Raw genomic sequence first — 14,987 nt, 5'->3', positions numbered from 1 at the left:
GTGATTTTGTCTGTTACCGAGCAGACACTTTTATCCAAACATTTCTCCAAATAACAGTACCACACTTCAACTAGTTTTAAACGTGTCACCACGGTATCCACCGGGGCTTAGACAGAAATACAAACTCTGATCCTCGCTTAAACTAGGTTTGTATTCTAACGTACAGGCAGTGGACATGTACGATAAGCTCTTGGGAAAGAGAAGTAGCTCCATCAGTGAGACAAGGCAAAGGGCAAAGGGCGTGATCATAGAGCGAGATAGCGCCCCCTGGGTTTCTTGCGGCTGTATTACACTTTGTTATTATTATGTTGCGCACAAAGCTGAAACATAAAATGCAGTTTTTAAAAAAGGTTTTTATTTGACAGTTAATTCATCCAAATGATGTCTGGGTTTTTGTAACAAATACATATGGAAATAGGAATGTTAGCAATACAAAAGTAGTACAAAATCCTGATGAAAAACAAATATCTCTTGTTCAGATATTGCCCTTGCTTTTATTTACAGGCCATGATTAATTTGTTATTCAAAGATTGCAAAGTAATAAAAGTAGTTTCTTTGGTACAAAATGCACAGTGACAAGTGGTATAGAGTTAAAACAAAATACAAACCACAGCAAACAAATATTACAAAAGAATATACATTATATTTAAAGACATTAACACTGACAAGAGAAATGGCAGGTTGGTAAATTGAGGAGACTTTATTATTTTAGATTCGATCAAGTGGATTTTAGTTATTGGAGAATGACAAGCTCCTCGTCATGGACTCTTCTGCACCAGCTCATCTTTTTTAAGATGACGTGTGTCACATGAACACCGCTCTCACTATCAGTTCAGACATACAAATACACAGAAGTTGGGACACAGTAAATGTCAATAAAGTCCAACAAAGACAACACGTTTGGGTGGGCTGTGTTCTGAGTGCTGCCTTTTTAATATTTGGACTATGTAAGTGTTAGTGTTAGTGTTTTTTAGATCTAGAGAATTACTTCAAATGTAAGAATTCATTAAAAAACAAGATAATTTGGTCGCTTATGAATTTAATCTAAATAATTTGTAGCTTGTAATGCACTAGCTGACACTGAATCTAACAATCCTCAAGCACCAGCCAAAAAAGCAATACTAATTTCAATGAATAGTCGAAAAATGTTGTCATCGTTTAACATTTCACAAAGTGTCCCAACATTTGCAGAAACGGTGTCACTCTGGCGGCACCATCGGCGTCCGCAGCTCGATGGATGGGCGCGCGGCTGTGTACAGTCACTCACACTCACAAGGTCAAGCCTAACCATTGTAAACAGATTTCAAGGCAGCGCGGCGTTTTTCCTGTGTGTGTCCGTCGTGCGTTTGTGTCAAGAGTTCGAGATGCGGTGGTGCAGTGGGTTAGGGTGGGGTTGACTTCCGGACGGCTCGCGGAGACACTTTCGGGTGTCGACGGACGCATTAATCGCCGTAATAAACGCTCCTTCCTCTGTCCGGCTCTTACCCGGACCCACCCTCGACGGCCCGTCCCGCCCCTGTACCGTCAGCGGCCCCAGGGACAGACTTCTCCTAACGTCACTGCCATAACTCAACGGGGCCCATTACTTTCTCCACCGCACTGTTTCTACAAGCGCAGAGCCATGGGAAGACGCGAGGACCTGCACTTTAAAGGCTCATTTATGCTCTAAAATGTTGGATTTGTGGTGTATTGCGTACTCTCTCTGTACCGAGGCACTTCTGCAGCCCCGCCCGGATAGATGTGGGGTGTGGATTCATTATAACGTGATCAGTCATAGTTCCATCAGTCATTCCCAAGATCGCTGTAGCTATAGTCATAGTAATGCAGATGATGTTCGTAATTTGGCCAGATTGTATGGATCAGGACGTCACGATGTCAAATGAATTCAACGCTGTGGTTTTTGTGAGAAAAAAGCATCACGGTTTAACGATTGTTCGTGATCATTGAGGCTGTGAGCAAACATTCATTGTCCCATTAACGTGTTAAGTTTGTGAGCGGCTTTACGAAATTAGAACTTTCTGAAAGACAAAATTTAGTTAAATTTGACAAAAACAGCCAGATAAAAAAAGATAATTACATCTTGTTCTATTTTTATGGGCGATAGATTGATCTAAAAAGACTATAATTGTCACGATTATTATTTTTTTGGTTCTGAATATCGATTAACCAAATAATCTTGACGTCCCTAGCTGTGAATAAAGCAATTTTCTCTTGTGAGATTGCAAAATGTGAAAGAGTTGGTACAGTCTAATAACAAATGGAGAAGTCTGCATGACATCTAAAAAAAAAAATTTGAAAATGAATCTAGTCAACAGTTAGAAAACGAGAAAAACAACAGGAACACTGCAGGCTACGCTCACATTTATTAGTATTACAGATTTTGTGCTCATGTAGTTGACCTGTTTTTAAGATGTTTAAGAGTTTGTGTGTCTAGGAAATGAATTGTTGTGTTGACGAGCTGAAGCGTCCTTTATCTCCCCCTACAAACAAGCTAGCAACAGCAAAGAAACTATTTCATTTTTGCCATATGACATTTATTTGACCAACACAACAGCTCCATTGGCAAAATATCTGTCAATTGTGTTGTCCATAGTCCTTCTGCTTTGTCTGAATGTTCAGGGACAATTCAAAATGATGTAAAGGCGCGTTGAGTTAAAAAAATCGCTTTAAAGTCGGGACCAATTGCTCCTTGAATTACATGACAACGGTAACATCTGGAAGTATAAACCTTGTGATAATAAGTAGCCTTAAACAAATGACTCGGTTACTATGGACAGTGAGGAGTCCAGATAAAAATAATTAGTTGTTTCTCAAATTTGACGTTTTTTCATAACTGTTGGTTTAGAAAGAACGGTAGCTTGGATGTAACACTATATGTAGAAAGGACCACTGAATCAGAACATAAATGAGCCTTTTGACCCTGGAGTAGTGAAATAGTGAGAACTGTCGTTAGTTATGTACATGTCAAGTGGGTCGCGTTGTCCGGGGGGGGGTTCACAGCTCGGTGTCGGCCGTAGTGGCAGGGGTGGAGTGACCGTTGGTGGGTGGAGGCTGGGTCTTGTCTCCCTCTGGTGCTTCCCCGTTGGCGCTGGGCTTCTCGGGGGTCTCAGGAGGAGGGTTGAGGGGGGCGTCCGAGGCCAGAGTGTTCGCCTGGTTCTGCTGGTCCACTGGAGTGCCCTCTTCTGCCTGGCGGGACGGACGGAAATGGATAGAGAAATTATTATAGTATTATTTTTTGGCTGCGGTGAAAACGCGAGTGCATGTTGACTCTAACCAAAGAACAGGGGAGGGTTGGGAGGGTTGTCAAAAGTGCATAAAATCAGACACTAATCAATACTTAAACTAGTTTCAGAACTAGATACTCATTTGAGAAAGTATCGATACAAAAAAATCACATAAACAAGACAACATTTGACGTTTCCTTAACAGTTATGAACACGTAGGAAACATAAAGACACTACTATTATTTTGTGTATTTAACTTCAAAGAATTTAGTGTTTTTATTATTATTATGGTGTCGAAATTGGTACTGAGCCTGTTCCTCAATATCGAAACGGAGACACTGTTCCGATGGCATCAAACTTCTCTATCTCCATGGAGCAGGTTATGCCACTGGGCCAAGTTACAGGTCAGATCTGTGGAGAAGCGACCACCACTCTTATTGTGTAGTAAAAACATTCTAAAAACTCGTATACAAAAAGTGGCGTCCGCTCTTTGTTTTCTCAGCGCATCATTAAGCCTGTACTCACAAGTATTCACAAAACACTCCAAATATAATTAGAAAATACCCGACATTCTGGAATACATGATTTTGGATGCGAATTTGCTCTCTTAGCCAGCATTTTGTGGTTTATGTCATATTACAAACGCTACAGAAAAGCAGACATAACATTTGGCAAGTAGATAAAACATTTGTAAAGCAGCTTGGGGGTGGAACTCTTTGAATTTACCACATACTGAATCTTTGCCTGTGTAATTCCTCTGAATAGCAGCCAACTACATTCTGTAATTAAAACATTGCATAGTTTGGGAAGGAAAACTAACACGCATGCCTCTCGTTTCAACATAACATGGGCGTGCAGTGGGCAGTGAACACGCTGCAAAATGAACATTATTGCTGTATCAACTTGTGCTATAACTTCATAAGAAACGAATGCTACGGTATTTCATTTGGCCAAGATTTAAACTATTCTATACAAAGCCAAAAATGTCAAGGTAGTCATTCAAATTTAAAAAAAAAGTTACGTTTTAATCATGGTCGTCTTGATTTTGTCGTATTTTAGCTTTGCGTTGCTCCTCTCCTGGAATTTTTCTCGAATAAATTGGTTGTTTAAGAGTAATTTAACCGAAAAAAGTTTAAAATCATACAGTATTTTCAAGAAATTACCAAAACAAAAATCTACCCCTCAAAAATCCCCATGTCAACAATAACCATCTCAATAAAACATTAGCGAGCTGTAACATTGCAGTGATTTATAGGTCACTGAACAGCGGCGCTACATGATAACCATAAATATTGAATGCGTAAGTGCGAGGGAAGACTTACCAGGCGCTCTCCTTTGGGGCTGGGTCGACGCTGACATTTAAAGTATCCCACCGTGAGCGCCACAGCGGCCAGAAGACCAGTGACCAGGATCCCCACCAGCACGGAGGAACCGGAGGTGTACTTCACATCTTTAACGCCGAGCTACAGGGCCAGGACGGGGGAAAGAAGGCATTACTGGACCGCTAAATGTACTCGAAATAATCTTTTATAATGTTTTTTTTGCCAGATTGTCAAAGTTGCTTTACAATTGCATCATACAGTTACTTCTCATACTCGGTGGGGCTAAGCTAAACTTATTTTTTTCCCTTTGTCGTTTGGCTTTATTCATTCCGAAATGGGGATGAAAGAGGGAAGAACATTCAAAGCAAACCGTGGGCGCTGCGGCCACTTTCTGAAGCCACAACAGATGGATTGGCCGACCCAAAATATGAAAATAAATGCTTGAATAATCTTCCAAATTCAATGTACATTTGCTATCTTCTTATTCAGAAAGGTTCATTTAGATTATGGCATTGAGATGCTTGGGCTGGCTTCAGGTTTTAAAGGAAGCGGATTCCTTTGTACTGAATAATACATCATTAATTGGACCGAAATTCCAGTTGACATTCGAAAACAGGAACAAAAATGACTTGGAAATGGACAAATTTGACAGACTTTGACTTTGGGAGAATTTTGGACAGTTTTTGACAGTCAATTTGTAAAATTTGTTGGTGTTTCTCTCTCTGCATTTTCTTTGTGTTATATATATATATAAACTGAAGGGATGAAAACATGGATTTGGACATAATAATTGACAATATACTTCTGTAATGAACTGATTTTGAAGTAATTATGTAAGCGGGAGAGAAAGTTTAGGGCCAACTCGAGCTTCAATTTCGATATATGTCTTTGATGATGTGAAAAACTTGTGGATAAAGATGTTACATACCTTGTGTTTCATCTCTGTTCTTTGGAGAGCTGAGGCCAGAGAGCTGGAGCTGACTGCAGGAGGAGAGAACGTCAGCGCTTATTATATACATATAACACTACATGGTCATTAAAGTACGTATAAATACAGCATGTAGAACGATGCAGTCAAATCAAATGAATACATATGGCAAAGAAACATGCAAAGTACGGTAATTAAGTGTAAATACGTTTAATCACGTATTGAAGGTGCAATTATAAACCTGGGTTGTGGATCAATCTGAACGACTGTGTAGTTAAAAGGAGGACGCAATGGTGCAAAAATGGCAAAAACACAGCAAAGAATAATTGTCAGACATCTAAGACGAGCATAAAGTCCAAGTCAGGTCCAAACCAAGACTGTGTCAGGTTTGAAGTGGCTGTGGTCATCATTTTGTAGAGATTGAAACATTGACATTTACCATCCTCACTCTCCAGGAGCACCGTGCTGCCGTCTTGGTACAGTTTGATCTGGCAGGCCTGTCCACTGCACAAGTTTGCAGGGATCGCTTCAAGGATTTTCTTTGTTTCCGTCTGGAGAAATAGCCATATAAAAACACAGTCGATTAGATCCATGCAAGTTTTTTAATGCATTGCCTTTCAATACAGCAGTTATTCTTTCAGCGGTAAGCTAGTACGAGCCGGAGCTACACTGGACTGATGGTTATAACCTTGGTATTTACTGTATGGGTAGTTTAACTTGAATAAAGTATGTGTCTAGCTCTGCGTTTCTCAAACTTTTGCTATTTTCTTTTTTATTAGAACGCAGAACAACAATGACAAAAGAGGAAACACACACAAAAAACGAGCTGGACCAAGTAGAGCATAAGGCAAGTAAAAGAGTAAAAGTAGAAAATAAAATAATTGCATCAGGAAAAGAATTGGAGGATATTAAGATCGGAATAAGTGTCACATTTTGTCTATTTTTTATTTTTAATGTGTCTATTTTCCCCCATTGTGTGTATGTCTGTTCTTCCCCATGAGTATGTCCCAAAGGTATCCATCCACTGTGTCCACGGTGGGTGTTTTGAAGCCCAAGTACATGACTCCAAAACTGAGTGGGATGGTGGTTTGCATTGCCTTGCTCATTTCCTTATAGTATTTTTGAACAATACGACAGTCACAAAACACACGCGAGATACGTTTCATCCACTTTTTTGCTCGTCATTTCTTAGTTAGAACTACTGTAGCGAAGGTGTTATATTTACCTAGACCTGCTTTAGCCCTGAAATACTTCTGTTCTAGACCTGGGGAAAGCCACATCTGTTTTTTGGCGGTTTGGAATGAACCGTTTGAGAGCCACTGTACTAGAAAATGGCTTCAGACGTAGTTTTAGTCGTGAAAAAAGACGATGTAAGCCGACACACTGAGGTTTGTATCAAGCTAAACCCAATTACAGTTGAGTCGCTGTGTAGTGGTTGCAACAGGTTGGGTTGCATTATATTGTTCAAACTGAGCTGGAACTTAGATATTAGTGGTGGAATTTGCTGTTGAACTGCCAGATTGGAGATTTCCCGACCTCGTTAATGCTTAATATCTCTACGATTACTCGATCTAGCCGCATGAAACGGACACAAAGTTCAACATTTTCTCCGGCAGCATAAATAAACAGAAGAGAAAGTACTTTTCAGAAAATTATGTCATTATTCAACCATCCAAAGATTAATATGGTAAGTTTGTGGAGTCAATGCCGCACAAATAGCTACAAATTTGGATATTTCTCACCGTTATAGACCACTACGCTCCATTTAAAACTAGGACATCATCAAATTTGAGCAACAACATGATCAGAAAGTCAGTGGAAAAGGTGTGTATGGGCTCGGATTACAACATGCTGACATATACCAGAGAGAACCAGACTAAAAGTGCAGGGTTACTTGGCTCGTTGTCCCTCTCAAAACCTGGAGCAAAGCCATTCGACGAGTCAACAGTTGCTTTTAAAACATTAATCATGAAACGCCACTAAATCAAAGTCTGGCCTTTTGCTAGTTTTCACATTGAGCGGCTCTAAATCGTGGTATGTTTTTGATGAGAAGACATTTTAACACGGATAAGCTCACGGACAGATGACAGCTGATGCGCGGTGAGCCCGGAGGGAGACGTCAACGCAGCTGGATGGAAACGTATTTGAGTGACCACGCCTTCACCCCGAACTATGAAATCATTCTTTGCACAACATTACGCCGTGAGACTCTGAAACGCTCTTGATTTTCTGTAACGTGATCCAAAATTCTCTCGGAGCTCCCTTAGGGGACACTATGAGCAAACCCCCAAAAATCCTGCGCTGGTTGGGAGTGGACCCACATCTGGACTGCGATACGTTCATTTTTGTCCAAAGCGAAGGATGTGGTGAACGTTATCTTAATAGGTTGCAATCATGTGATAATAACCTTTTATGAGGCTGTCGAAGGTGAAAAGAACTGAAAGAAGATTCATCACGCTGATATTTGATTTATGGGTAAATCACTGTTAAAGATCAACAAAAAACTGCTGCAAAGTCATAGGTCTTCACTCAGCACGAATTAAGTAAGATGGATACAATTATTATCATGAGTTTGTGGAGCCAAATGCGAACAGAAAATGGTCAGGCTTAACATTTCAGTTTCTTTCAAAAATAGACCGCATTTATATTAGAGTAGCACTGACCTTTGTCCCTCATCTGAAAGTTAGACTTAATCAAATTGTGTAACAAGAAACACACGTATTCTATGCTCTATTCAGACATATTGCTTTTATTATCAATTTAACCCCTGGAAAACAGTCAAATCATCATTGTTGCTTGTAAAAAAGTATCAAGGTTGTTTATATTTTCAGTTTAAGAGTAAAATTCTTTGATCTATACATTTTTATTTAAATGTTGTGATCAATAAAGTCTTATATACAAGGACTAAAGCATACAAAACTGTTAAAAATCATGGCCTTTGTCAGTACAACAGTTCATGAATTGGATTTCCTATGTCGCTCCGCTGTGAGGATTTGAAAAGTTCAATTGATCTGGTTCAATAGTTTAATTACACAAAGAATAAATTACTAAAGGTATGAGAGTCCGTGCAGTTCCAGGCTGTTGCATTCCCAAGTACAGACCGGCATTTTTGTTTATAAGAGATCTTCTACTGAGAGTGTTTTTCAAACTTCCTATAAGTGATCTGTTCTTTTCTTCTGTATCTACCTCTGTCTCTACCTGCGTTGCATCAATGAAATTTCCCCATGTGGGACAATAAAGGAATATCTTATCTTATCTTATCTTCATTTGTCACTGCAGAGTTAGTTTTTTCAGCTGATTTACACCGGTGTGGCAGTACGACTTCTGCAGGACAGTATCTCAGGTGTGTGCGAGTGAAATGGCCCCCTTGTTCCGGTGTGTGGGCACGTTTCTGTATTTCAATCCCCTCCTTAATCTAGCAGCGGCGTTTGTTGTTCTTGATGTTCCCTCCATCCCTGTTAGTATTGTGGTATTCCCTCTAGCAATGATCCAAATCAACAAAACCTAAACCAGCTGACAAAACACGTCACAGCAACGTCATGCAACCACAAGAAACAAACACTGGTCTGAAAAAAGAATAAGAAGACCCAATAAACCTCATTGAACACATAATATTGCTGTGAGAGTGTTTCGTGATGGGGTCCCAGTCCATAAACCTTCCATCTTCATCTTGTGACTTCAGATTGTGTCATGCCGTGTATCGTCAACCCTTTTTTTCATTTACACTGAGATTAAGTCTGTTCTGATTGAAAGGAAATGAAACGCTGCCCTCCACCTAAACTTGAAACGCATCCTGTTATATTCCATGTTCTGTAGGACACGGGTGGGGCTTTATTGAGCTACACTTACATTTAAAGTCTGGTTTTGGTTACAACATAAACCCGGTTCTACCCCTTTTTCAACTGATCCCGAACTTGACTCCATCGTCCCATGTTACACCAGGAGGAGAAGCCAGATTTGGGATAATGACTTTTTCAGATGCCTTTTCCCTCAATAAATTCAACAATAATGGCACAAAATCAAGCAGTGATTTCAAAAGATCGGACTATAATTCTCTATTGAACAGCCACGCTTTTGTTCAGGAATCTGAGTTGCCGTCAGTGTTAATAATACGCGGCACATTTTGGGTTGTCTCGGGCCGTCGTAATGCAGAACAGTTGTTACAGGACCACACCCGAGCTTTTGTTTTTCCTGTAGTGGAGAAAAATGATCCGTCCGTTCGTTTGTCCAGAGGCGGAGACGCATTCACAGGATTTATAAAGATGGAGGAATGTAGCTGGCTATAATTCCTCTTGATGCTTTTCTGTGACGAGGAATAAGCCAGCTCCACCAGATAAAGATCGTAATATGACTTGTGTTCAGCCTTTCGCACTTTTATGATAAAGTCTGAGCAAATAAAGACAATTTATCTAAAAAGTCTGAACCTTTCCCTCATAAAAGAAACAAAAAGTTCATTTAATTTCCTTTTAACACTTGAACACCGATTTTTCTCCATGTAGTTGAGCCAGATTTGTTATTCCCCAGTACAAATAGACTGTGTCACGGTCAAAATGAGACCACTGTGTGCCGTCTGCATCACATTATAAAGTTTTTATCGTCCATTTCAGTTCAGTTAATTCAGTTTCAGTCATATCGCACTTCCTCACATGGCACTTCCTCACATCGCACTTCCTCATTTTTCAACTTTTGGCAAAATAATTCTACAGTTGTCTCTTAAATTATAACTAGAGAACCAGGAAGTGTGCTGTTAGCATGCAAGGTGCTAACTAAACCGTGATGGTCTCTGAAAGTTGTGAAAAGTGCCAACAAACTCGTTGCGGATGCTAGGAATGTGTCAACAAACTGAGGAATATGTTTGCACGTTTTAATGTACTGTTTTTAACCTGATTTAAACTGCTCCACTTTCCCCTCTGGTGCCGGCAGACGACGCAGTTCAAGTTTAATCTTTGTTGAACTACTTTCCCTTTGCAGTTAATCAATTTGATGTTTTAAAATGAGAAATACCAAAGCAATGATGTCAAAAATGTCATGTAAAAGCATCATCATAAAACTATAGCTTTAAATGTTTGAAGTATTTTACTGCACTGGCTTCACTGCGATCGAGATCAAATACGTTATATGTGGACGTGGCAGGGCTTTGTCGTCAGTTTGGGATGAAGTTCGATTGGCATTTTCCTCTAGAATCTAGAAAGTGTAAGTGACACTCACACAGTCGGCTGTGGTCACGCTGGCCTTGACCGCTTTACTCTCCGTGATGTCCTCTTTTCCTATGCACTTCACATCGGGCTGTGGAGACATCAAGCATTACAACGTTTACATTCACCAAGACCATGCAAAACCATCTTTGTATATGGATTAAAATGACTTTGATTTCGAATATTTAAATGGATTTGTGACCACTGGATTAACGGTTTTGCTCGTGCAAGAATTTCCACCGGGATTAATAATGTGACATTGCTCTTAGTTTTCTATCATATTCTATACTATTGCACTTGTTTCAGTTTGTAGTCCAACAGAACTTCATGATTTAAACAAATGAACTGCCCATTAAACTAATCAACTCAAATTAACATGCAATTAAAGCCGTTTGAACTAAAACTACGCCGGCGGCTGCAGTTTATTATCACCAGTCAGCAACCAAACAAAACTACTTATTAGTACTTAATTCAAATGTAATATTCTGAACTGAAGCCATCTAAAGTTCTTTCACAGCCGGTGGCTTTGTCAGGTTGTCTTCACCATGACAGGAGCAGGAGCGTCCTCAGCCGCAGCGCCCTCTACAGGCGGAAATGCAGTGATGTGAATGAGAGTGAACGGAGACGAGTCGCCGGGAGCCGCGGTCTGGGCGCTGTCGGCCCCCGCGGCGTCTGCGGCCCCCTCGGCGTCTGCGGCGTCGGAGGCAGGGGTCGGGGCGGACCCGTCAGCCGCTGTATCCGGAGCACCCGTCGCATCTGCTGGAGCTGTACGATGCAAGAAAGACACGATCAGTTTGCAGGTTTAGACGACGGTTTGTGTTTTAGTTTAAATGAGACATAGTATACCTTTTTGTGCGACTACTTATATTTATACTTGTATACTTATACTTGTACTCTGGAGCGACTTATATGTGATATTATTTGTTATTTTAACATCGCATTTCATACTCCAGTGCGACTTATATATGTTTTTATATTTTTTACTTATAGTCTGGAAAATACGGTACTTAGCATTTAACTATCATCATTTTACATTTTGATCATTGTAAACAGCAATATACCTAAAACAACTTAATAAAAGAACCCGGTCCATTGACTTCCTGCTCAACACTGCTGAGCTGATAAGCCCCGCCTCTTCATGGTGACATTTCAGTGGTTATGTGACATTTTAGAACCTTACATGTGTCACGCAGGGTCGACACTTTTCAAATAATTGCAACTAAGTACAGGGATGTGGGCGCCATGCATGAAGGAATCAGAAAACAACGTTGAATACATGGAGTTCAACAAGGTGAAAAGCTCCTTCATTCATAGATGTGGAAACAAACATGGCCGCCTATGACGTAAGAGCATCACAGGAGACTCAGAAACATTACGGAAACGATGCGGAATCAATGAGCGAAGCACAAAGCTTTAATCTGAGGTGAGAGAAGTGCGACCTGGTAGAAACAAACCGATCTGAGTGCACGTTTCTGTTTGAGTTTGGCTCCAGACCAGATCCAGCTGAAGGATGCACTTTAGCACTGGTATTTATTGTATCGTAATGGTTTTGATTCTACCGAGGACACTTGATTGAGTATCTGTCACATTCTGCTGGTGCATAGAGCATAGAGCAGCATAGAGCAGCTTTTAGGACCTGAAAGACAAAAGACAAATGACAGAAATGTGTTTTTAAGCAAAGTGTTTTACCGTCTGGAGCGACAGATGCTGCTTCTGTTGTGTCATCCTGGCACTTCACTTCATCTGGAAACAAACAAACAAAATAATTCAGAACATTTAAACTTGTATTTTCTACATAAAGCATCTCTCTTGCAATCAAACTATTCATCTTCGGACTCGTATAACTGGCGGTTAAGGTCGGTGGCGAGGAGGACAGCTGAACTTAACCCGATCTGCCAAAACACGAAATGCCAAACCCGCTACACATGGACTAATCACCCTGTTTGGCGGTTTGAACAAATAAACCTCCTGAAGGGGTCGTGACCTCTTGCACACTGCCATTCTCTGGAGACGATCGCTTTCAGTTGGAGTTCATTTCCTCTGTCTTTTTTCCTTTTCAGATAATCAGACCAATCTCCTTTTGAGCTGAGATTTCAACGCCTTATCTGACGGAAAAGACCGAAACTACGTCCATCCGCCAAGAGTGCGAGGTAGGTCAGTGTGTTTGTTTGCTTATTTCTATTGGTAGATGGCAGGAATGATCACATGGGGTCAGTAAAGTAAAGGGATGTTGTCAAATGTGTCTGTGAACAGTATACCATAACTGCATACTCCAATTTTGCGTATTTCCAAAATGACAATTGCGATATTGTCCATTTCTCTTCTCAAACTTTTTATTCAAATTCAAATACCAGAACAGACATTATGACATCAGACATTCTTTACAAACTGGAGTGTGTTATATTTGCATTGAGTGTTTTGTCTTCTTTCAGATGTACCTGTTTGTTTTTTCGTACCATCTATAATAGAATAGAACAGAAAACCCACATTAAATTTAAGGTCCATTATCCTTCAGTACCTTCATCTATAATCCTACATTCAGATCGTCCCCTGTGTCTCGTCTGTGGCGTCAGAGGTCTGAAGGCGGTGCACGTTCAGATCCAGCCATGTCTTATAAATCCTTTGCTTTTATGGCAGACTTTACCTAATGGCTGCTGTGTTTTATGGTGCAGGAATGCAGGGGGAAAAGTTTGGTATAAACAAGTTTACGCCCTGTAAAATGGAACGATTATGGAATGTTTTTACCTTCAAAGTGGAAGAAGGTCGCATGCTTTTACTACAAAGTGAGATCTGGTGCTAAAACCTTCTTGTGAGGTTGTGGTTCCAAACACTGGTGACTCAGAAGCACATGTATATCAGTGTTATGTGGATCAGAACTCTTATTTAAGGGTAGTACTCTTATTTAACTTATTTATGGGTTTAGTTGTTTAAAGACGCCATTCTGAGGACTTTTTGCAATTGAATAAAATTTTTTCTTTCTTTCTTAATTGCTCTGGTGCTTTTAATCACTCTGAAACCCATTGATATTGAGGACGTACACACATTTATTTGTTTTTTGTCATGAGATCTGTCAATAAAAAGTGAAAAGCTCATTCTGATTTGTGTTGGGTTAATGCTCTACTTTGGCATTTCATGTTTTCAAACTTAAAATATTGTACCTAGTGAAACTCCCTGGACTTTCTATCAGTGAGACGTGCTGACACCAGGAGGAAACGCTCAGAGCGAGTCAGGGGATTATTTATGGGCTTAGGACCTTCCTATGGTGTCACAAATCTGGGACATTTGTTTTCTGAGGCTCAGAAGCGAGAGGACCCTCTAAACAAGAGTCATGAAACAAACATGAACGAAGCTAAATACAACTCCAGTTAAACAGTTACACATCTAAACAGCCTGAGGAGTGATTATAACATGTTTACTTCATTTGAGGAGACAGACATGTAAGTATTGTGTTGTTGTTTTTCTTCTACAGATACTTTAATACTTCAATTACGGGATACATTAGCTTCTTCTCTGGGTTTGACATTCATCTAACTTCATAATCAAAAGGCCATCTTGTGATTCGATTATAGGTAAACTGCACATAACCACCCGCCTAGTACGGCCTAGTAGATCCTAGTACTGCCTAGTAGATCCTAGTACTGCCTAGTAGATCCTAGTACGGCCTAGTAGATCCTAGTACTGCCTAGTAGATCCTCGTACTGCCTAGTAGATCATAGTACTGCCTAGTAGATCCTAGTACTGCCTAGTAGATCATAGTACTGCCTAGTAGATCCTAGTACTGCCTAGTAGATGCTAGTACTGCCTAGTAGATCATAGTACTGTCTATTAGATACTCGTACTGCCTAGTAGATCTAGTACTGCCTAGTAGATGCTAGTACTGCCTAGTAGATACTCGTACTGCCTAGTAGATCCTAGTACTGCCTAGTAGATGCTAGTACGGCCTAGTAGATCCTAGTACTGCCTAGTAGATGCTAGTACTGCCTAGTAGATGCTAGTACTGCCTAGTAGATGCTAGTACTGCCTAGTAGATGCTAGTACGGCCTAGTGGATGCTAGTACTGCCTAGTAGATGCTAGTACTGCCTAGTAGATGCTAGTACGGCCTAGTGGATCCTAGTACTGCCTTGTAGATCCTAGTACTGCATAGTAGATCCTAGTACTGCCTAGTAGATCCTAGTACTGCCTTGTAGATCCTAGTACTACCTAGTAGATCCTAGTACTCCTAGTCCTAGGACCACGTGGACCGTGACATGAATTGTTTGGGCGCTGCTCAGACACAACAGAGGCCTGGGGCCTTTGCTCTCTCGCTGCTTTCATTGT

At 40.5% G+C, this 14,987-nt stretch overlaps 1 protein-coding gene across 1 annotated transcript in view; it reads right to left on the bottom strand.

Moving 5' to 3' along the window:
• Positions 1–472: 472 nt before the first annotated feature.
• The window catches only part of cd34 (CD34 molecule), a 31,317-nt gene continuing 16,802 nt past the window's right edge, over positions 473–14,987 (bottom strand). The window contains exons 2-8 of the mRNA XM_072449251.1: positions 12,359–12,412; positions 11,214–11,434; positions 10,683–10,760; positions 5,914–6,025; positions 5,475–5,527; positions 4,547–4,687; positions 473–3,186 (exon numbers count right to left, since the gene is read on the bottom strand). Of these exons, the coding sequence (XP_072305352.1) occupies positions 2,995–3,186; positions 4,547–4,687; positions 5,475–5,527; positions 5,914–6,025; positions 10,683–10,760; positions 11,214–11,434; positions 12,359–12,412 (851 nt within the window). The 3' untranslated portion in view covers positions 473–2,994. The remainder of the gene's footprint in view (positions 3,187–4,546; positions 4,688–5,474; positions 5,528–5,913; positions 6,026–10,682; positions 10,761–11,213; positions 11,435–12,358; positions 12,413–14,987) is intronic.

Source organism: Eucyclogobius newberryi, unplaced genomic scaffold, assembly GCF_026437365.1.
Source record: "Eucyclogobius newberryi isolate DKJ021-1_F unplaced genomic scaffold, fEucNew1.0.hap1 SCAF_17, whole genome shotgun sequence".
Lineage (NCBI taxonomy): Eukaryota > Metazoa > Chordata > Actinopteri > Gobiiformes > Gobiidae > Eucyclogobius > Eucyclogobius newberryi.
Note: the sequence above shows the minus strand (reverse complement) of the source record. Positions and strands in the feature narration are given on the sequence as shown.